The sequence below is a fragment of the Hemitrygon akajei genome, chromosome 9 (assembly GCF_048418815.1).
Source record: "Hemitrygon akajei chromosome 9, sHemAka1.3, whole genome shotgun sequence".
Classification (NCBI taxonomy): domain Eukaryota; kingdom Metazoa; phylum Chordata; class Chondrichthyes; order Myliobatiformes; family Dasyatidae; genus Hemitrygon; species Hemitrygon akajei.
Genome location: NC_133132.1, coordinates 104,878,210 through 104,903,005, shown reverse-complemented (window position 1 = coordinate 104,903,005; position 24,796 = coordinate 104,878,210). Strand labels below are relative to the sequence as shown.

The 24,796-nt window shown below is 42.5% G+C and overlaps 1 protein-coding gene across 1 annotated transcript in view; it reads left to right on the top strand.

Annotated features, from left to right (window-relative positions):
• The window catches only part of lrrc1 (leucine rich repeat containing 1), a 133,417-nt gene that overhangs the window by 88,884 nt on the left and 19,737 nt on the right, over positions 1–24,796 (top strand). Inside the window, exons 7-10 of the mRNA XM_073056722.1 lie at positions 12,241–12,315; positions 13,718–13,862; positions 15,276–15,394; positions 21,841–21,924. Coding sequence (XP_072912823.1) covers positions 12,241–12,315; positions 13,718–13,862; positions 15,276–15,394; positions 21,841–21,924 — 423 coding nt within the window. The remainder of the gene's footprint in view (positions 1–12,240; positions 12,316–13,717; positions 13,863–15,275; positions 15,395–21,840; positions 21,925–24,796) is intronic.

The window sequence follows — 24,796 nt, the reverse complement described above, 5'->3', positions numbered from 1 at the left end:
GGATCATTGGATTTATTGTTAAATGCCTGTGGCCTGAAATGGAAACAAGGAAGTGGAAGGTTTTTTTTAAAGTAGTAAAACAGGCTTGACAGATTGTTGCACCTCAAAGTTCAAAGATCAAAATTATTATCAAATTACGAAAACATCACCTTGAGATACATTTTCTCTTGGGCATTCACAGTAGAGCAAAGAATTAATGAAAAACTGCACACAAAGATTGCCAAACAATCAATGTGCAAAAGGCAAACTGTGCAAATACAAATAAAATACAAATAATAATAATAATAATAATAAATAGTGCTGAGAACAAGAGTTGCAGAGTCCTTGAAAGTCAGTCCATAGGTTGTGGAGTCTGTTCATTGTTGAGCTGAGTGAACTTATCCATGCTGGTTCAGGAGCCTGAGGTTGAAGGATAATAACTGTTCCTGAACTTGGCTAGGGTGGTCTAAGCTGCTACCATCTGGGAAGCGGTACTGCAGCATTAAAGCCAACACCAACAGGCTCTGGGACAGCCTCTTCCACCAAGCCATCAGACTGATGAACTCATGTGGATTTGAGTCTACTCTATGTTACATTGACTGTTCTATTTATTATAAATTACTATGATTGCACATGGTACATTTAGATGGAGGTGTAACATAAAGATTTTTACTCCTCATGTATGTGAAGGATGTAAACAATAGTCAATTCATCTTACCAAATGGTAAGTTAAACCCTTCAACCCTTTAGCTTTTTTTACCCATCACCACCCAACTTCTCAGTTCACCGCCTCCCCCACCCACCCACCTTCCCCCTCACCTGGCTTCACTTATCACCTTCCAGCTGGTACTCCTTCCACTCCCCCACCTTCTTATTCTGGCTTCCTCCCCCTTCCTGGAGCTCCAGTTCTGATGAAAAGCCTTGACCTGAAATGTTGACTGTTTATTCACTTCCAGGGAAACTGCCTGACCTGCCAAGAGTCTCTGCAACATACACAAAATGCTGGAGGAACTGAGCAGGCCAGACAACATCTATGGAAATAAATAAACATAGAAACAGAGAAAATCTACAGCGCAATTCAGGCCCTTTGGCCCACAATGCTGTGCTGAACATGTCCTTACCTTAGAAATAGAGGGCTATGGGCCGAGTCACTGGAAAGAAAGGGGGATGAAGTGAGAAGCTCTCCTGATGTCCTGATGAAGGGTCTCAGCCCTAAACATCGACTGTACATTCATTTCCATTGATGCTACCTGAGTGGCTGAGTTCCTCCAGCATTTTGTATCTGTTACTTACTTTTGTATCTGGGTACACAAACACTGCAACAACATCTCCTTTAGTGAATTTTCTAGATTTCCACACAGTTGGGAAATGGGGCAACATGCTGACTGCCTTACACTTTTCCAGCTCCATCTCCCATAGTTAAGTCTAGACCTATAAATTCAGCACCTGCATTCTTAACCCAAGTAATTCTCAAAGAGCTTGCTAGAGTTGGCTAACAACCCATCTGGTTTATTTTTAAACTTGGCTTTTTATGTTTGATCTTTGCATTTTGAAATAGATGGCGGGGTAGCCTTTTCATTTGATATTTACAAAGTGATCCACACATGGTTGCACCATGTTGGTTATTTTGGGGAGATTCTGAGCACTGCATTGCTTTACTTCAAGGGCAAGAAGGTGATGCTGCAGCTCAATAAAACTCTCTGGTTAGACCATACTTGGAATATTGTTTTGGTCTCCTCATTATAGGAAGGATGTGGAAAATTTGGAGATTTACCAGGATGCTGGCTGGATTAGAGGGCATGAGTATGAGGATAGGTTGAGCAAGTTGTGGCAGTTCTCTTTGGAGCAAAGCAAAGGAGGTGACTTGATAGAGGAATAAAGATGATAAGAGGCATAGATAAAGTGGACAGCTAGAGACTTTTTCTCAGGGTGGCAGTGGTTAATACCAGAAGGCAAAATTTTAAGGTGATTGGTGGAAAGTATAGGGAGGATGTTAGAGGTATTTTTTTTTACAGAGAGAGGTGAGTGCATGGAACACCCTGCTAGACGTGGTGGTAGAGACAGAAATGTTAGTGACATTTAAGAGACTTTTAGAAAGGCACATGGATGAATAGAAAAATGAAAGGCTAAGAAGGAGGGAAGAGTTAGATTGATTTTAGAAGAGGTTAAAAGGCCGGTACAATATTGTGGGCTAAAGGGCCTGTACTGTGCTGTGATGTTCTCTGTTCTTTGCTTCAATAATCTTGGCATACCGTGTTTAGTCTACTGATGAATAACAAAGGAGTAGCAGGAGGTGGGTTATAATGAAAGCCACAGAGCAGTACTGCTGACATGGGACTACTTCATATGTCTGTTCCATCCCTGCTGTCTGAATGAGAACTCTGAGATTCCAGCTCCATCAGAACACTGGCTGTGATGTGCCTTTCAGAATGTAACATGATGACTCGCTGCAGGCTCAGTGGCCATTTTATTAGGTCCTCCTACACACCTCGTTCTTGCCCTAATCAGCCAGTCATGTGGCAACAACTCAGTGCATTAAAGAGATTAATTTGTTGTTCAGGCCAAACATCAGAATGGCAAAGAAATGTGATCTAAATGACTTTGACCTTGGAACGATTGTTGGTGCCAGATGGGATGGTTTGAATATCTAAGAAATTGCTGATCTCCTGGGATTTTTATGCTCAGTAGTCTCTATGAAAAACATCCAGTGAGTGGCAGTTCTGTGGGTGAAAACGCCTCGTTAATGAGAGAAGTCAGAGGAGAATGGCCAGACTGGTTCAAGCTGACAGGAAGGTGATGATAACTCAAATCACCATGTGTTCCAGCGGTGGTGTACTGAACAGCAACTCTGAACACAAAACACGTTGAACCTTGAAGTGGAATTGTTATAGCAGCCAAAGTCTTTGTGTTGGGTTCCACTCCCATACTTAGTAAAGTGGCTACTGAGTGTAGGTCAATTTAGCAACCATTAAGCATCCATTTCTCAGTGGGGTGGAGGAGGGGGGAGTGAAGGGAATCCGAAACATGTCCATATTCAAATGCTATTCATATTGAGTAACTTACACCAGATACTGGAGCAACTCAGCAGGTCAATCAGCATCTATGAGGGGAATAAACTGTCGACATTTTGGACTGAGGTGATGAAGGGTCTCAGAGAAGGTTTGCAGAGGATGCTTCAGTCCTGATGAAGGGTCACAGTCTGAAACGTTGACTGTTTATTCCCCTCCATGGATGCTGCCTGACGTGCTGAGTTTCTGCAGTGTTTTGTATGTGTTATTCAAGATTTCAAACATCTGCAGAACCTTGTGTGTCTGAATCCATGCCAGTTTATTTTATTTGTAAGCAGCAAACAGCACTTGTTCCCAAGGTATTTTGGAAGACACTGATGGAATCGCTGAAACAGCGTTCTTTTGACTGGTTTGAATTTTATTTAAAATCCAGTTTTACTTGCATTAGTAAGCGTTCCTGCATCTGCAGTATTGTGAAATATACTATCTATTTGGGGTAAATTTAGAGGGCAGCCTTAAGGTTGAGAGAGCTTTGTTCTGCACCATTGCAATCTGTGTCTGGTTTGGTGGTGTGGGTGCTAGGGATACGTAAACTATATAAATATAGTGGGTTCAGGGGAGTGAGAAAGACAGAGAGAAAATCTGACAGAGAGAGAGAATCTGATAGAGGGAGAGAGAGGGGGTGGGGAAGGCTTAGAGAAAAAATCTGAATGAGAAATGGGGTGGTGGGGGGGAGAGAGAGAAAACAAAAGAAAGAAATACAAGAGCAAGGGAGGGGGAGAGAGAAAGGGTGAGGGAAATCCGGGGGGGGGGGGGGGGGCGCGGTTTTATTTATATATATATATATGTATTTTTAAAATCTTTTTATTAATTTTAAACCAACATAAATGAAACATGAATACAGAGAGTTTGAAAGTACATAATTAATAGGTTAAGTATACATTCATATAAATGATAATCCATATATAATAACCTCCCAAACTCATAGTAATTACGAAAAAAGAGAGTAAATAAAAAGAAAAAAAATCCCCAAAAAAGAAAAGAAAAAAAACCTAACCAACATGGGCCATTGCATTATGTCAAATATACACAGTAGCATCAATAACTCCGTACCTCCATCCAAGTAATTAAGGGTAATAGAAGCAGGGTTTAGGAAAAGTCAGTTTAACTGATATGAAAATGTTGGATAAATGGTCTCCAAGTTTCTTCAAATTTAACTGAAGAATCAAAGACAACACTTCTAATTTTTTCTAAGCTCAAACAAGAGATAGTTTGAGAAAACCACTGAAATATAGTTAGAGGATTAATTTCTTTCAATTAACAATTAATCTTACAATTAGTCAATTCCTTCTATCTACACACACACACACACACACACACACACACACACACACACACACACACACACACACACACACACACACACACACACACACACACACCACCACCCCCCCCCCCCCCCCCCCCCCCCCCCCCCCCCCGCTCTGGAAAGTCCACTCCAAAGCACCACTTACTGGCCACAGATTGCAACTATAGTGCATGAGACTGACACAATTAAATGGGAGTCCAGAGATTTGTAACACACAAGAGCTTTAAAGTCAACTCAATTTCCTGCCACACTCCTGGTCTGATCTTTCTGTCAGTGGTCTCCTGTGTTGTGCAACCAGCCCCAGTGCAAGCTCGATGAGAACACCGTGTCTGCCATCCAGGCGTGCCACAACCTGCAGATCTCAACATCAACTTCTCCAACTTCGGGCAGCTCACTCCTTCCTGCCTGTACCAGAACGGCCCATTTCAGCCGTTCTTTGGTTTTACTAATCCCTGTTCAGTCAGTTTGGTTTGCTGGGCATGTCCCACGTCATTAACAATGCTGCACGTAGACAAAAAAGCTCCGTCTGATCTTAACTGCCACATTAAACCACCTGGTCTCCCCTATCAGAGATATTCCCTTATGTTAAAGATTAAAGATTAGCTTTGTTTGTCTCATGTACATTGAAACATACAGTGAAATGTGTTGTTTGCCTTAACAACTAACACAGTCTGAGGGTGTGAATCACATCATCAAGTTCACTGATGACACGACTGTGGTGGGTCTCATCAGCAAGAACGACGAGTCAGCATACAGAGATGAGGTACAGCTGACTGGTGCAGAGCCAACAACCTGGCTCTGAATGTGAACAAAACAAAAGAGATGATTGTTGACTTCAGGAGAGCACGGAGCGACCACTCTCCACTGAACATTGACTGCTCCTCAGTGGAGATCGTAAAGAGCACCAAATTTCTTGGTGTTCACCTGGTGGAGAATCTCACCTGGTCCCTCAACACCAGCTCCATAGCCAAGAAAGCCCAGCAGTGTCTCTACTTTCTGTGAAGGCTGAGAAAAGTCCATCTCCCACCCCCCCATCCTCACCACATTCTACAGAGGATGTATCAGGAGCATCCTGAGCAGCTGCATCACTGCCTGGTTCGGGAATTGCACCATCTCAGATCGCAAGACCCTGCAGTAGATAGTGAGATCAGCAGAGATCATCGGGGTCTCTCTTCCTGCCATTACAGACACTTACACCGCACACTGCATCCGTAAAGCAAACAGCATTGTGAAGGACTGCACGCACCCCTCATACAAACTCTTCTACCTCCTGCCATCTGGCATAAGGTACTGAAGCATTCGGGCTATCATGACCAGACTGTGCAACAGTTTCTTCCCCCAAGCCATCAGACTCCTCAATACTCAGAGTCTAGACTGTCACCTACATCATTTATTATTATATTGTAATTTGTCCTCTACTGTGCCTATTGTCTTGTTTATTAATTATTGTACTGCCCTGCACTGTTTTGTGCACTTTATGTAGTCCTGTGCAGGTCTGTAGTCTAGTTCAGTTTTTATGTTGTTTTACATCGTCTAGTGTAGTTTTGTGTTGTTTCATGTAGCTCCAGAGTCCTGGAGAAACATTGTTTCGTTTTTACTGTGTACTGTACCAGCAGTTTATGGTCGAAATGACAATAAACTTGAACTTGACTTGACTTGTGTGCTGGGACAGTCTGCAAGTATCACTGTGCTTCCAGCACCAACACAACCTTTCCACAACTTACTAATCCGAACCTGCACGGTTTTGGAATGTGGGAGGAAACTGGAGCACCAGGAAGAAACCCACATGGTCACAGGAACAATGTACAAACTCCTTATAAACAATAGCAGGAATGGAATGCTCTACACCAAACTCAGCATTAGCCATATCATACGCCCGCGGGCCTTGAGTATGACATATATGCTCTACACTAACCGCTGTGCTACCATGCTACTCGTGTATTATAAATAAAAACAAACCGCTGGAAACACTCAGCAGGTCAGGCAGAATCTGTGAACAGAGATGGAATGAGGTCCTTCCTAGGGTAAGCGTCTCTGAAGATGTATCCTGGGCCCAAAATATTGATGCAAATACAAGGAAGGCGTCACTGTGACAAACAAGAGAAAATCTGCAGATGCTGGAAATCCAAAGCAACACACACAAAATGCTGGAGGAACTCAGCAGGTCAGGCAGCATCTATGGAAAAAAGTACTGTCGACATTTCGGGCCAAGACCCTTGGCAGGACTGGAGAAAAAAGATGAGTAGCTGTGGGGGTGGGGGGGGGCGGGGAGAGAAACACAAAGTGACAGCTGAAACTGGGAGGAGGAGGGATGAAATATAGAGCTGGGAAGTTGATTGGTGAAAGATATACAAGGCTGGAGAAGGATGAGCCTGATTGAAGACAGAAGGACATGGAAGAAAAGGGGGGAGGAGCACCAGAGGGAGGCGATGGGCGGGCAAGGAGATAAGGTGAGAAAGGGAAAAGGAGATGGGGAATGGTGAAGGACGGGGGTGGGAGCATTACCAGAAGTTTGAGAAATTGATGTTCATGTCATCGGGATGGAGGCTACCCAGATGGAATATAAGGAGTTGCTCCTCCAACCTAAGTGTGGCCTCATCGCGACAGTAGAGGAAACCATGGATTGACTTATTGGAATGGAAATGGGAAGTGGAATTAAAATGGTTGGCCACTGGGAGATCCTGCTTTTTCTGACGGACGGAGTGTAGGTGCTTGGCGAAACAAACCCCTAATCTGTGTCGGGTCTCACCGATATACAGGAGACCACACCAGGAGCACCAGATACAGTACCTGATCACAACAGACTCACAGGTGAAGTGTTGCCTCACCTAGAAGGACTGTTTGGGGTCCTGAATGGTAGTGATGGAGGAGATGTAGGGACAGGTGTAGCACTTGTTTGACTTGAAAGGATAGGTGCCGGGGGAGATCAGTGGGGAGGGACGAATGGACAAGGGAGTTGTGTAGGGAGCGATCCCTGTGGAAAGCAGAAAGTGGAGGGGGTGCAGGTGAAGATGTGCTAGGTGGGATCTCGTTGGAGATAGCGGAAGTTGTGGAGAATTATGTGCTGGATGTGCAGGCTGGTGAGGTGGCAGGTGAGGACAAGAGGAACCCTATCCCTAGTGTGGCGGGAGGATGGGGTAAGAGCAGACGTGCGTGAAATGGAAGAGATGCGGTTGAGAGCAGGGTTGGTGGTGGAGGAAGGGAGCAGATGCAGTGGAGACAGAGGAATTGAGAGAAGTGGATGGCATTTTGACAAGTAGCAGGATAGGAAGAGGTATAGTCCAGGTAGCTGTGAGAGTCCATGGGTTTATAACAGACATCAGTAGATAGGCTGTCTCCAGAGCTATATTTCATTAGGAGTTTGAGGAGAACTTGTACTGTCTGGTATTGGGGTGTGGGGTGGGGGGGGGGGGTGCCATTGTACAGGACCAGAAAAAGCTGTATAAAGTTGCAAATCAGCCAGCTCCATCATGGGCACTAGTCTCCCCAGCATCAAGGACACCTTCAAAAGACAATGCCTCAAGAAGGCAGCATCCATCATTAAGGACCCCCATCACCCAGGACCTGTCCTCCTCTTATTGTTGCCAAGGAGGAGGTACAGGATCTGAAGAGACACACTGAATATTTTAGGAATAGCTTCCTCCCTTCTGAATGGGCAATGAACTCACGTATGTTACCTCACTATTTTTTTTGCTGTCTTTTACACTGTACTGGTGCCGGAAAACAACATATTTCATGACATTTGCCAGTGATATTAAATCTGATTCTGATTATGGTGAACGATTGGATTTTGTATTGAGTTATGATGCTGTTGGTGAGCTGCTGTTGTGAATCTTGTTGCCAGTGAGCTAAGATTTTTCACAAGCCTGGTCAAACTTCGAACTGATCAAGTTACCCCACTATCCAGAATCTGGGAAGTAATACAATGAATCACCATAACCAGCAGGCTAACTACTGGGTGTGTCTGTTTGACACATGGGCAACAATATGACAACTGGAATCAAGCTTATTATGTCATGAAATTTGTTGTTTTGCATCAATAGTACAGTATAAGACTGTATAGCAGGGCTGAGTTACGGGGAAAAGTTGAATAGGTTAGGACATTATTCCCTGGAACATAGATTTGACAGAGGTATACAAAATTTTGAAGGATATAAACAGGGTAAATGCAAGCAGACTTTTCCCACTGAGTTTGGGTTAGACTTGAACTGGAGATCATGGGTTACAGGTGAAAGATGAAATATTTAAGGGAAACAGGGAGGAGAATTTCTTCACTCAGAGGCTGGTAAGATAGAGGAACAAGCTGCCAGCGTAAATGATGGATATGGATTTGATTTCAACATTTAAGAGAAATTTGTATAGTTACATGAAATGGAGGGATATGGAGGGCTATGACCCAGGTGTTGATTTATGAGACTAGGCAGTGTAATAGTTTGGCATGAACTTGTTGGGCTGAAGGGTTTGTTTCTGTGCTGTTGTGTTCTGTGACTCTAAGACAAAAATTACTAGAATTTCACAACATAAGGTAGAAAAGGAAAATAGTTTTAAAGATGAATATGAGTTAGTGTACATGAGTTATTGGCCGTTCAGAGATCTAATCGTAGAGGGAGGAAGCCGTTATGAAAACATTGAGTGTGTGTCTCCTGTGTCTTTGCCCTCTTGGTAGTAACTAGAAGAGGGCCTATCCCAGACAGTGAGGGTCTCTAATACCACCTTCCTGAGGCACCAGCTCTTGCAGATGTACTGCACAGCTTCAGTTTCCATTCACATGGCATAGTGAGGTGGCCTTAATGGTGGGGTGAAGCTTAGATTCAAAATCAGGTTTATTATCACTGACATTTGTCGTGAAATTTGAGGTTTTGTGGCAACAGTACAGTGCGATTCATAAAAATTGTTATAATTAACAATAAGAACATACAAACAGAAGTGGAAAGGGAGAACAACTTGATGTTAGCATCACAAGGCTCATACTGTTGCATAATGCAGCTTGAGAATTTGTCTGTTAAAGTTCTTAATGGCTGAAAGCATGGCCATCTGGCTTAGTGTAGGATGGGGTTTTCTGTTCAGATCACAAGGATGAACTTGCCTTTGAAAAGTCCAAATGCCTGAGATTAGTGAAACAAGACACACAAAATGCTGGAGGAACTCAGCAGGTCAGGCAGCATCTATGGAAATGAAGAGTGACCACGATGAGCCCATTCTCAGGTTTGAGAAGCAACATCTCATATTCTGTTTGTGTAGCCTCCAATCTGATGGCGATTGACATCGATTTCTCTAACTTCTGGTAATATTTTCCCCTCTTCCCATCCTTCTTCAATTCCCCACTCTGCCCCCCTTTCTTCTTCTCCTCACTTGCTTACAACTGCCTGCTGGTGCTCTTTCTCCTTTCCTTTCTCCCATGGTCTGCTCTCCACCTCTATCAGATTCCTTCTTCTCCTTTCCTTTAAGTTTTCCAGCTATCAGCTCCTGGCTTCTTACTTCATACCCCCTCCTCCACCCACCTGCCTTCACCTGTCATCTTCCAGTTCATACTCTTTCTCCTTCCCCACCTTCTTATTCTGGCATTTCCCCCTTCCTTTCCAGTCCTGATGAAGGGTCTCCGCTGGAAATGTTGCCTTTTATTCATTTCCATAGATGCTGAGTTTCTGCAACATTTTTTGTGTGTTGCTCTGGGATTTCCAGCATCTGCAGAATCTCTTGTATATTAGTGAAATGTCCTATATTCAAACAGACTAATTCTAAAAACAATTTATAAGATAACTGAATAAAGCATTTTCTGAATTCCGTAACAGCTAATCATTATATTATACTTGGATAATAAGTATACTTTGAACTTTGAAGAGAAAAAAATCTCAGAAAGGGCTGCAGCTATTCTGTTTAAATGACTCGGAAAATAGAGGTTTTAAGTAGCTGATAAGCAAATGTGTGGTTCCACCTCTCTATTTGCATCAGAATGGTTGAGAAATTGCTACAGTTGTCTAAAGCCTTCCTCCTCCCAGACAGAGCCCAATGTACCTGCTGTATTCTTACATGTGTAAAAGGTTTTTGGATTTCCTGAAGACTTGGGCATAGAATTCAAGGAAAATAATATCACAAGCCCTTTGGCCCACTGTGTTGCGCTGACCTACTAACCTACTCCTATCCATTTTAAGTCCTATGTGCTTCCCTGTCACATTGGTGGTGCTCACATGTTTGTCACAGTCCTGTTTTGCATTTTGCACAGTCTTTGCATTGTTTATAGTTTCTTCAAGGCTGAGTTTCACCCTACCCAGTCCTCATCTCTGTCAGGCAAATATCCATCACCAATGTTCTATTGAGTGACAATGATACGTCTGTAACTCAAAATTCAAAGTAAATTTATTATCAAAGTACGTGTGTGTCACCATGTACTGCCCTGAGATTTAATTTCTTGTAGGTATTCACAATAGAACAAGGAAATACAACAGAATCAATCAAAAATCGACACACACAGACTGACAATGTACAAATGACAATCTGCAGATACTATTACTACTACTAATAACAATGATAATACTTGGAGATCTCTTCCCAGAAACAGAGAGGTTCCTTGTGGCATTACAGGACCAGGTGATTAACATAAAATAATTATGAAAGATACATAATAAAAGACCAATGAATTAAAGACAAATAAATGCAGAAAATGCCAAGAGAAACCAAAAACAATCTAGAACATTACAGGATCTTGTAGCAGTTTAACTCAATCTGATTACTTCCACAGGCACAATCAAGTGGCAAACGTATTCACAAAAATCTTGCTTTAAAATACAAACTCATAAAAGACATCATACTTTACTATAAATACAAGCCTGATCCAGTTTTAGAGTCCGAGTCCTACAAATTATACTATAACCGATCGTTTATTGAATATAGGACACATTATAACCCTTCAGATATAATATTACAGGATAAACAAGCAAGAACAACTTACTTAATAGATATAGCCATTCCAAACGCACATAACTTACTGAAATTAATAATGAAAAACACCAGAAATATGCTGAACTAAAAGAGGAAATTGAAAGACTGGGGAACTTGAACAGGGTATACATTGTCCTGATAGTAATATCTACAGCTGGCATCATCCCAAAGTCACTACACAATAGCATTAAACAATTAGGGCTACACAGCAATATCTATGTAAATCTTCAGAAAGCCATAGCACTTAGTATAGTCTAGAAGTTCCTAGCAATTGAGAAATGAGTTTGCTTGGCTATACCTGTACCTCAGGTTTTACCAGCTTGAGTTGAGAGAAAAAAAGAAAGCCACTACACTATACACCACTAGAATAGTCTGAAATTTCCTAACTATTGCACAATGAGTTTGCTTGGCATGGTTATGCCTGTACTTCAGGTCTTACAGCTTGAGCTGAGAAAAAAATTTAAAAATAAGTAATATTGAGAACGTAAGATGTATGTCCTTGAGAAATAGTATTGGGATGAGGGGAAGTTGTCCACGCTGGTTCTTGAGCCTGATGGTTGATGGGTGGTAAGTATTCCTGAACCCGGTGGCGTGGGAACTAAGGCTCCTGTACCTTCCTGACTGATGGTAGTAGCGAGAAGAGAGCATGGCCTCGATGGCGTTGGTCCTTGATGATGGAGATTGCTTTCCTGTGACAGCACTTCTTGTAAATGTGCTCAATAATGGCGAAGGTGGAATCAACTATTTCCTCCCCAACAACACTATCATCCACTACGACTATTATACTAGTGTTGCCTGCTACCGACCGTTCACTAAAACCTGACAGGTTAAATAATGATTAGCCAATGTTGAAGTGTTTCAATGAAGCATATTAATAAATAACTTTTTTTTCTTGTATGCCATTTTCATGAGCATTGATGTTTTTCAATGTACTTTCATTTGTAGCCGAGGAGTATTGGATCACTTTCAAACCTGAGGGATCTGTGGTTGGATGGGAACCAGCTGGTTGAAGTACCTATGGTAAGCATGTTCTGTAATTATTCTCTCACTCTCAGAGGCATGACGATGTTTGTCCATTGGAGCCATCCTGTTGTCGGTGTTTTGTTTCCCTGCCCTGGAGATCATTCCTCAGCTGTGTCTCAGCTAATTATCTTTCAACACAGCCCTTGTGTTCTTAAGTGTAGTTTACCCACACCCTCAATTTGTAATTTCACCTTTGTACCAGTGATGGATTCATACAGTGTGATAGCACAGAAACAGGCCCTTTGGCCCATCTAGTCCATGTTTGCTTAGTATTCTGCCTGGTCCTATCTACTACCTGGATTATATCCCTCGTGCCTGTGTTCTTATCCAAACCTCTGTTAAATGTTGTAACTGAATTACATCCTTCTGTTGTGATTCTTCACAGCACTTGTGCTGGCAGCTTCTTCCACACTCAAATCACCCCTCTGAGTGAAGAGATTGCCCTCAGATTCCTCTTAAATATTTCACCTTTCACTTTTAACCTATGACCTCTAGTTCTGTTCTCACCCAACCTGAGGAGAAAAAAAAAACCTGCTTGCGTTCACCCTATCTTTACCCCTCATAAGATCTCCCTTCATTCTCCTGTGCTCCAAGAAATAAAGCCCAAACCTATTCAACTTTTCTCTTTAGCTCAGGTCCTCCCATCCTGGCAACGTCTGTGTAAATTTTTCTCCATACTCTTCCAAGGTTATTGATATCTGACCTGCAGGAAGGTGACAAGAACTGCACACAATGTTCCAAATCTGGCCTCACCGAACTATCATGCCACATAACATCCCAACTCCTGTACCCAATGCCCTGAGTTTTGTGGCCAGAGTGCCAAAAGCTTTTATCTACCTGTGATGCCACTTTCAACAAATATTTATTATTTCTTACTATTTTTGGGTGCCATGGTAGCGTAGTGGTTAGTACGACGCTATCACAGCTCAGGGTTTATCCAGCGTTTGGAGTTCAACTCCGGCACCGTCTGCAAGGAGTTGGTACGTCCTCCCATGGAATGTGTGGGTCTTCCCCAGGTGCTCTGGTTTCCTCCCACAGTCCAAGGATGTACTACGTAGGTTAACTGGCCATTGCAAATTGTCGCACGATTAGATTAGGGTTAATTGGAGGTTGCCTCCGTGGCATGTGAAGAGTCTGCTCTGTGCTGTGCCAATTAATCAATAAGTAAGATTTTATTTTAAAAAGACTCGTGAGTATTCAATTTATAACTCTGGAATAGCTAACTTTTATAGTGGAGCGAAGGGCCTGAACTGTGCTGTCGTGTTCTATGTTTTACTGATGGAAAAACAAGCAGTTATTATTTTGTTATTGGAATTAATAGGAGAGATGTTGCCCTTCACAGCAGGTTGCTTAATCTTTCACGCATGTTTGTGTTTTGTTTTCATTTTCATTGAAACAGGAAATTGGAAACCTGAAGAACTTGGTGTGTTTAGATGTGTCAGAAAATAAACTGGAGAAACTCCCGGAAGAGATTAGTGGACTCCATTTGCTCTCGGATCTGCTGGTTTCACAGAACCAGTTGGAATTCTTGCCAGATGGCATCGGTATGTTCACTTTGTCTTGCCGCTGTGGTATGTTTGGGAAGAGTTTGCTTTGCCTAAATTAGCTTTCCTTCACGGAAAAAAAAGAAAAAATAGGCTGTAAATTATTTCAACCTGAAACACCAACAGTCTACTTTTTCCAACGGATGTCCAGGCTGTGTACATGTTAGTGGTTCAGCTCCATCTAACTGCCACAAGGCTGTGACTTCAAACTATTTGCATCTTACTGGGATACCAGAAACACAGGAAATTCTGCAGATGCTGGAAATTTCAAGCAGCACACTCAAAATGCAAGAGGAACTGGGCAGGTCCAGCAGCACCTATGGAGGGAAATTAACAGACTATGGTTTGGATTGAGGCCTGTCGTCAGGACTGGAAAGGAAGGGGGCAGAAGCCAAAGTAAGACAGTTGGGGGAAGTGTACAAGCCAGCAGAAGCAGCAGAATCTTTTGCATCTGGAAAATATCTGAAGCATTCAATTGAACAGTCGGCAGCTAAGGAGAAAGAAACGGTTAGTGTTTTAGGTAACTTTTCATCAGAGCTCAGATACAGTGATCCATGTGCAAAAAGCAGGATTTACTAGTGGCCAGCCATTTTAACTCCTCTCCCCATTCTGGTTCTGCCATGATGAGGCCACTTTCAGGTTGGAGGATAATGCCTCATAGTCTGTCTAGGTAGCCTCCAACCTGATGACATGAACATCAATTCTCCCTCACATAATTGTTTTCCTCCTCCCCCTTCCTCCTCCTTCAATTCTCCGCTCTGGCCTCTTACCTCTTCTCCTCATCTGCCTATCATCCCTCCCTGCTGTCCCTCCTCCTTCCCTTTCTCCCATTGTCCACCCTCCACTCCTATCAGGTTCCCTCTTCTCCAGCCCCTTACTTTTTTCAACTATCACCTACCAGCTTCTTACTTCATCCCCACCCACCAGGCTTCACCTGTCACCTTCCAGCTTGTCCTTCTTCCCCTCCTACCACCTTTTTATTTTGGCATCTTCCCCCTTCCTTTCCAGTCCTGATGAAGTGACTCAGCCCAAAATGTTGACAGTTTATTTCCCTCCATCTGACATGCTGAGTTCCTCCAGCATTTTTTGTGTGCTACTCAAGTTTTCCAGCATCTGAAGAATCTCTTGTTATTATTGATGAAAGCTGCTGATAAAAGATAATCGGCTGAGACATTAAAATTTCCAGCATCCCCAATATTTGAGAACTTTCTTTTCTCTTCCCCTTCCTCCTTTTCTTTTTAAATCATTATTCCAAAGAGCTGAATATCTCAGTTTTTGAGGTGGGTGGGTGGTCATGGAGGTGACGTGTGAAATGGCCACCTTCTTTGCAGTTTGATTTAAAAACTACTCATTTTAAGTGACAAAGTACTTTTAACTATTTCCCCTCAACCACTTCTTTTCCCTGTCCTATAGGAAAACTAAAGCAGCTTTCAATCCTAAAACTTGATCAAAATCGTTTAGTTCACTTGACTGACGCTATTGGAGAATGTGGAAACCTTACAGAGCTCGTGCTCACAGAAAATAAGCTGGAGGTCAGTACTTCAGTTTAGTTATTCTCACTGTTAATAAGTTTGGATTAACACTGTGCGTGTCTGAGCGCTTGGGAGTGCAAGTAAACGTGTGGGAGTGTGTGTGCACACAATTCTATTGATGCATAGTGAGGAGTGTCTTACCTGGTATGGAAACAACAAGGCCCAGGAACAAAAAAGTCAACAGAAAAGTAGTTCAAAGTAAATTCAATATCAAAGTACATACGTCACCATATACAGTACAACCCTGAGATTCATTTTCTTGTGGGCTACTCAATAAATCCATAATAGAATCAACAGAAAGCTGCACCAGCTTGGGCATTCAACCAGTGTGCAAAAGACAACAAACTGTGCAAATACAAAAAGATAGAAAGAGAAATAATAAATAAGTAAGCAATAAATACTGAGAACATGAAATGATAGTGCATCCACAGATTGTGGGAACATTCTAGTGATGGACAGGTGAAGTTGAGGGAAGTTATCCCCTTTGGTTCAAGAGCCTGTTTGTTGATGTGTGATAACTGTCCCTGAAATTGCTGGTGAGAATCCTGAGCCCTGAGGCTTTGGTGGTGGGAATCCCTGGTGATGGATGCAGCTTTCCTGCGACAATGCCTGTTGTAGATGTACTCAATGGTGGGGAGGGCTTAACCCGTGAAGGACTGGGCCCAATCCACTACTTTTTGTAGGATTTTCCATCAAAGGCTTTGATGTTTCCATACCAGGTTGTGATGCAGCCAGTCAATATACTCTCCACCACACATCTATAGACGTTTGTCGAAGTTTTAGAATTCATGATGAATCTTTGTGAACTCCTAAGTAGAGGCACTGCCATGCACCATGGTAGTGTAGTGGTTTGCACTATGCTATGAAGGCGTGGGGCATTCAGAGTTTCAAGTTCATTTCCAGTGGAGTTTATGCTACTCCCTGTGACTGTGTAGGTTTCCTCTCACATTCCAAAGGGCATAAGACATAGCTGAATTAGGCCATTCGGTCCAAAAAGTCTACTCCACATTTCACCATGGCTGATCCATTTCCCTCTTAACCCTATTCTTCTGCCTTCTCCAGCAACCTTTCATGACCAGACTAATCAAGAACTTAAGATGTACTGATTGGTGGCTTATTGGTTATTGTAAGTAGTCCTGTGGTTAGGCTGGTGTTAAGTAGGTGCTTTGCTGGATAGTTCGTTAGGCTGGAAGGGCCTGTTCTGTGCTGTATCTCTAATAAATAATTTAAATAAAATTGGTGGATACAACCTAGTTCATTACAGTCAAAGCCCTTCCTGCCATTGAGTTCATTTACAAGGACCACCTCCACAAGAAAGCAGCATCCATCATCAAGGACCCCACCATCCAGGCTATGTTCCCTGCTTCACCGGGAAGGAGTTATGGAAGCCTTAGGTCCCCCATCACCAGGTTCAGGAACAGCAATTACACATCAACCATCAGACTCCTGAACTGGCATTGACAACGTCATTCATCTTAACACTGAACTGATTCCACAACTTACAGAATCACTTCCAAAGACTCTCTACAACTCATGTTCTGAGCATTATTTTTTATTTGCACAATTTGTCTTCTTTTGCACATTGGTTGTTTGTCAGTCTTTGTTTATGCATAGTTCTTCATAAATTCTCTAGTATTCACAGAAGGAAGAAAAGATAAAACTTTGTTTGTCCCAAAGGGAATTATTTTTGCAAGATTGCTCAGTCAGAAATATATACTTTAAAATACAAAATGTAAGCATTGAGGTACGAAAAAGAATACAAACGTGCAAAGAAACCATAGGAGGAGGAGTTGCTGAGTCTTAAAGCCCCAGGGAGAAAGGATCTCCTGTGGCATTCAGCGGTGGAATCAGTCTGTTACTAAAGATGCTCCTCTGTCTGTCCAGAATGTCATGGAGGGGGTGAGAGGGATTGTCTGCAATGCTCCGTAATTTCTGTAGTGTCCTCCTCTCAGATACAGCCACCAGAGATTCCAGTTTACCTCCAGGACAGAACCAGCCTTCCTGAAGAGCTTATTGATCTTCTTGGCGTCAGCTGCTTTCACCCTGCTGCCCCAGCAGACTACAGCATAGAAAAGACTGCTGGCCACGTGGCATAGTGCTGCAGATGTTGAATGACTGGAGCCTCCTCAGGAAGTACAGTCAGCTCTGTCCCTTCTGGTACAGAGCCCCTGTATCTTTAGTCCAGTTCAGTTTATTGTCCAGGTGAGCTCCCAGGTATTTGTAGTCCCAGATGACTTCCATTTCCATTCCTTTGATGGAGATGGGAAACGCAGGGTGTTTTCACCTTCCTGAAGTCTACCACCAGCTCCTTTGACTTGGCTCAAGAGACCTTTGCTGCTTGGAATACAAGTAAAACCATGAAAATGGGGAAAGTAGTTTAAGAATATTTGGGAAGGCAGAGGGGTAGGTAAAGTGTGGTAAGGCAAGGGAACCCTGCAGGCCATGGTTGCAAGAAAACCTGAGGCAAACAGCTCACTTAGCAAACATGTAAGGAGTCTATAAGTTGTGCATTTAACAGCCAGTTTCAACACGAGCAAAAACTTGATTGGGCGTCTCGGTCAGCGTGGACCAGTTGAGTGAAAGGGGCTGTTTTCATGCTGTAGACTTTAACAGCTGCTGAAGAAAGAATCTTGAAGTTTTCAGAGCTACCTATGGATAATTTTGAATGTAAGTCTTCAACCTCCAACTCTGTCCATTGCCAGTGGTAGGAATGGCAGTGAGATAAGTAGGGTGAGGACGTGGCTAAGTTCAAGCACTTCCCACAGATATAAATGATCCAAAAGTATACAGAGACACTGAAGAAGGCCAAAGAAATCACAGGAGCATATCTACTTTCCTAGAAGTTTGCGCAGATTTGGCATGTCATCTAAAACGTTGACAAGCTTCTATAGATGCACAGTGGAGATCATCCTGACTGGTTGCATTGTGGCCTGGTATTAAAGCACCAATGCTCTTGGACAGAAAAGCCTCCAAAAACCAGTGGATAAAAGCCATTAACCAGTCCATCTCAGGAAAAGCCCTCCCCACCATTGAGTACATCTACAAGGAGTGCTGCCACAAGAAAACATCATCCATCATCAAGGACTCCCACCATCCAGCCATGCTGTCTTCCCACTGCTGCCATTGGGAAGGAGGTCCGACGCCATCAGGTTCAGGTTATTATTCTTTAACCATCAGGCTCCTGAACCAGTGTGGATAACTTCACTCACCTCAGTACTGAACTGATTCTACAACCTATGGACTCGCTTTCAAGGACTTTACAACTCATGTTCTCAATATTAATTATTATTATTGTAATACTTTATTGTACAAAGTATTTGCACCATTTGCCTTCTTACAGTATGGACATTGTCCGTATTTGTATGTTTTGTGTGTCGTTTTTCATTGATTGTATTGTGTTTCTTTGTATCTACGGTGAATTCCTGCAAGAACATGAACTTCATGGTAGTATATGTTGTCATATATGTACTTTGATAATAAAGTCACTTTGAAGTTTGAACATGTCTATTTTCTCATCTCTGAAGGCTTCATTGAGACTATGTAAATTGGTTTTCTTTCAGTATTTTAATTTGCTTTGCTAATGATATTAAGAATAAACTAACACAAAAGACCATGTGTATTATGAAGTCAAGGAGATAAACAAAAGGAAATCCTGATTGATGACTGATCTTTCAGAGCCTGAAACAATTTTCTGGACCCTTTAAACATAACAATTTCTCCTTTTAAGTTTTAAAAGATGTCCCATCTTTGACTTTCAGAAGATGGTCAAATCCAGCAAACTATCTTCTCCAAAAGCCCCCTTCTGAAAAGTTCTTTAGGGCTATTAAACACAAACTCCAGGCCATCTTAAAAGTTTCTTTCCCCAGACAATTAATCTGATAAACCTTTCTAGTTAGCCACCCCATCCTACTCTATTTATTATCTCTGTCACTAAACTGTAAACAACTTTAACCAGTTTTTGTAATGCTGTTTACACTGTAAATTCATGCTGGTACTTGTATAGTTATTCATATTTTATTCAATATCTGGACTTCTAACATTTTTATATACCACACCACAGTAAATTCCTACTACATATATATTGAATATGGTTGACCCTTGATCACGTAGGGTATACAACAAGCTGTTACGTATACCATTACTATATAGCCAGAATGATAGGTTTCACATGTCACATAAGCAATCCTGGCTGTAGACATATGCATGCCAGTGTCTGTGTGTACACATTGCACGTGAGTGCATGCATATGCCCACGCCTGCGTGTATGTGTGCTTCTGTGTGTGTAAGTGTGTCCTTCTACTGAAAGACTTGCAGAATTGAGTGTTGTTGAAGATTTTTCTTATTGGGGAGTATATTGTAATCAGGAACAGCGAAGACAGACCATTTCACACTGGTGAATTACCCGGTATGCTTGTAGTCTCTTTCAATCATTTGTCCAACAGTTGTGTCTCTCACACCACATCTCTCCCAGAACTGCACCAGTAATTTGGATTTCAGTTTTCCATGTGATTTCCCAGCACCTACTGTATGTTCATTGACCCTCCAGTATGCAGCCTTGTCTCTTCGACAGCATTTTGGTTCATTTATTTTCAAAACCACGTAAAGGGTTCTGCTCAACTAACTTTCAATAACTTCAGCTTGGATGCTGGAGGATTTTTTGAAATTAATTAACCTCATGATCCACAACTCTCTCAGAACAAATATTTGGTTTAATGTTGGTTTGAGCTCTTGACGTTTGTTTAAGATTGGTTTGAGAACAGAGTAATTGTTCACAAACTGGTGACAGCATCAAAATACCAGCAGTGAAAATTAGTTATTATATCTAAATATGTGGTGAAAAACATAATGAAAATCACTTGATTTAAAAGCTTTATATTTATTGTAAATAAAGTACTTGTGTAGATGCAGAAGTTATTTGGGAACTTTTTTAAAAAAACATTTCAAAAAAGCCATGGACTAGACTCATTTATCCAAGTTAACTTGGTTTCAGTGAGAGATGTCGCATAGAATATAGAACAGGATCGCACAGGAACAGGCCCTTTGGACTACAATGATGTGCTGAACCAATTAAATGAGTAATCAAATGCACAATTAAACTAATGTCCATCACCTCCATTTCCCTCATTCATCTACCTATCTAATCGTCTCTTAAAAGTCTAATGTATCTGGCTCTACCACCATCCCAGACAGTGCAATCCAGGCTCCCACCACTCTCTGTATATATATAAAAAAAAGTTGCCCCTCACATCTCCTTTGAACTTACCCCCTGTCACCTTAAATGCATGCCCTCTGGTATTGGACATTACAACCTTGGGGAAAAGATCCTGTCTGTCTACACTATCTATGTGTCTCATAATCTTATAAGGTGTCCCCTCAACCTCCATCGTTCCAGGGAAAACAACCCATAAGATCATAAGATATAGGATCAATTAATTCATTTGGCCCATCGAGTCTACTCTGCCATTCAATCATGGCTGATCAATTTTTTTACCTCCTGACCCCCACTCCCTAGCTTTCTCTCCGTAACCTTTGATGCCATGCCCAATCAAGAACTGATCAATCTCTGCCTTAAATACACCCAACAACCTGGCCTCCACAGCTGCCTATGGTAGTAAATTTCACAAATTCACCACCCTTTAGCTAAAGAAATTTCTTTGCATCTCTGTTTTAAATGGATGCCCCTCTATCCTGAGGCTGTGTCCTCTTGTTCCAGACCCTCCTTCCACCATGGGAAACATCCTTTCCACATCTATTCTGTGTCTCGGCCTTTCAACGTTCAAATGGTTTCAGTTGGATACCCCCCCCCCATCCTTCTAAATTCCACCAAGTACAGACTCCAAACTATCAAACATTCCTCTTATGATAACCTTTCCATTTCCGGAATCATCATTGTGAACCTCTTCTGAACCCTCTCCAATGCTAGCACATCTTTTCTTAGATGAGGAGCCCAAAACTGTTCACGATACTCAAATTGAGGCCTCACCAGTGCTTTATAAAGCCTCGGCATCATGTCCCTGCTCTTGTATTCCAGACCTCTTGAAATTAATGCTAACATTGCATTGGCCTTCGTCACCACCAACTCTACCTGCAAGTTAACCCAAGTAAGATGAGAAGAAATTATTTGACATATGTACATCGAAACATGCAGTACAGTGAAGTGCAATGTTTGCATCAATGGCCAAAACAGTTTGAGGGTGTGCTAGGGGCAGCCTGCTAGTGTTGCCACATTTCTGGTGCCAACATAGCATGCCCACAACTCACTAACGCTAATCCGTATGTCCTTGGAATGTGAGAGGAAACCAGAGCACCCATGGTTATGGGGAGAATGTACAAACTCCTTACATTCAGTGGCAGAAATCCATTCCTGATCGGTGAGTGCTGGTGCTGTAAGGTGAATGTACTAACCTCTACAGATGTGTTATGTAATTACTTTTAATTTATTTCAGGGTTTACCCAGGAGCATTGGAAAGTTGCGAAAACTGACCAATTTTAATGTGGACAGAAACAGACTGATTTCCATTCCCAAAGAGGTAGGTTTATACATATTCATTGTCTCAACTTGGTGAAGCTGGTTCTTAAAACAGATTATTTCAATTAGTGCTTTCTGAGTTCGTGGGTAGTGCATTTTTCTTTAAGTGCAAGCCTAAGTTCTTTAAGTGCAGCAAATTATTAAATCACAATTGAGGCAACTGTTTCATTCCCCATGATGAAGACAGAGATTGGTAATATTCTCACTGAGGAGATGAGCATTGGTTTCAAGGAGGTCAAGTTCACATTCTCGGTAACCTTCTTACATGCTGGTTAAGGCAGCTGAAGTGGAGTGTAGACTAGGATAGGAACCCCCAATCAGAGCCTTCATAGGTGACCTCACAGCAACAACTGTATCAGCCCCAGGCAGTAGATGGATCCCCCAGGGGTTAGAGAGACTAATTGCATGGGCAAAGATGGCTTTAAGCTAGAGAAATCCAGGTCTCTGGTGTTAAAGAAAGGCAGACACAGACAAGTTCCATTTCTCCTTGGAGTGTATTATTATCCCAGCCATCTCTGAGAAACCAGTCAAGAGCCTGGGAAGGTCTTTGACTGCAGCTTAAGCGATGTGGCTGCCATCCAGAAAGCCACCAAGAAGTTAGAAGTCTGGCTCACCAGTGTGGACAAGTCAGGCCTATCTGGCAAGTTCATGGCCTCGACCTACCAGCATGTCACCCTTGCCCAAATCCTCTGGCCCTCGATGGCAATAGAGGCAACCCATGTTAACAGTTGAGGCTCTTGAAAGAAAGATCAATGGCTATATTTGAAGATGGTACCCCCTTGTAGCCTAAACAGCATTGCTCTATATGGGAAGAGGAATAAACTGCAGCTTTCCTTCAGCAGCCTGAATGAGGAATACATGGTATAACTGTACAAGAGATTTGCTGCTGTACAGAGTTTCCAGCGACCCCAAAGTCTCAACAGCAGGCATTGAGGTCCGGACAGGGAGGAAATGGAAGGCCAATGATGGAGTGGAGATGCCTGAGTCATACCTGAGGCACGGGGATCTGGTAGGGACCAGCAGTCTGGTCAGGCAGGGCTGGACAGCTTCCCTTCAACCAGCTTTGATGGGGCTCAGGGCAGGGACAGACACACAGACAGAGCAACTGTCGAGGAACTGTGTACTACCAGGATGGCAGGAATGGGCAGCAGGGAGCTTGGACAAGGTGGGAGGATGCGCAAAGCAGAACTTCTCCTGGTCCAACAGCAGGTACCTCCACCAACCCAGAAAGCCCACAACCTTTGTCAAACTGGAGACCAACCACAACCTCACCAACAGGCTTGCTTGGCATGGCATCTGACTGGCAACTGAAAGTCAATCTTGACAAGTAATTGTGACTTCATCGCATCACCATCCCTGAGGCCTGACATGGTTATTCTGTTAGAAACCTTGAAGCAAGTGGGCATGATAGATCAGAACAGTTCCTCAGGAAATTGGATTGAGGAAGCATTCGAGCGTAAGAAGGCCAAATACCAGGAGCTAGTAGAACCTATCAGAGATGGATAGAGAGCACGATGTGAGCCTGTACAGGCTGGCTGTTCGTTGTGCAGAACCTACTCTCTCCTTGGTGTTATGGGCGCTGCAAAGAAAAGAGCAATCAAAACCATTGTAGAGGCTGCTGAGCGAGCCTCCAGATGGCTGTGGATCAAGAGGTGTGACCCGTGGGACAAAAGCCAGGGCCTGATCAACCCTGGCTGGCTTGCCTGGGCAAGAGTGTCTGATGTTGAAAAAGCTGAAACACCCGATGACCCCAGGTTACATCAGTGATGATACTTCCTAGGATGTATCTCAGCATCTAGAATGGATGAGAACTGAACTTCCAGAATTTCATTTTATATCACTGGCATATGTTGTGAAATTTGTTGGTTTGAGGCAGCAGTACATTACAGTACATATTATAAAAGTATAAATTACAATAATAAATTTAAAATATAAATTGCATAAGTAGTACAAAAAGAGAGGAAAAGGTAATAGTGAGCTGGAGTTCATTGTCCATTCAGAAATCTGATGGAGAGGAAGAATATTCTGAGTTAAGAAAGTTCTGTCTGAGTACATGAAAGCTTAATCTTTTCACATTTTTACTTCCTGTAAACTTTTTTTGCTGCTTGGAAATGAGTGAAGTTGTAAAGTAAACCAGTGAGTATGAGAAGCCTGTCCGTGATTGCACATCATCGTGAAATGCTGAATTGTAACTTGAGATCTTTATTTGCTTTGAGGTTTTTTTCTTGGCTTTGTGCAACACATTTCATGGTTCCCAAGGACTGTTTGATGCATTAACAAAAGTGAAAGCTTGGTACGGCATGAGCATGCAAAACAGATTCTGTGGTTTCCGACAATTGTGGTGCAATTTAAGATGCAAATAATTTGTAACTCTGAGGGATTCTTAACTTCAAGGAACTTTACACTCAGTGGACACTTCATTTGGTACCTCCTGTACCAAACAATGTGGCCACTGAGTGTATGTTTGTGGTCTTCTGCCTCTGTCGCTCATCCACTTCAAGGTTCAACATGTTGTGCGCTCAGAGATGTTCGTCTGCATGCACTGTTGTAATGTGTGATTACTTGAGTTACTGTCACCTTCTTGTCAGCTTGAACCAGTCTGGCTATTTTCCTATGATCTCTCTTTAACATCAAATTCTTCCAGAATCCCTGAGAACAAAGTTGGTTTCTTGGATAAAGCATAAACACTGGGACTGGATTAGCAGAACTAGCAACGAATTCTGATGAATGAGCCAGATCTTGGCAGCCATTAGTTATAATTTATTCCACAGTTTCTTCACAAGATCTTATGCATTGAGTCACTAGGAATGAAAGGTGATGTTGGTGCCAAGAGGACAGTGTGACCTCTCAGACTTCGCTAAGAAGCAAGACTG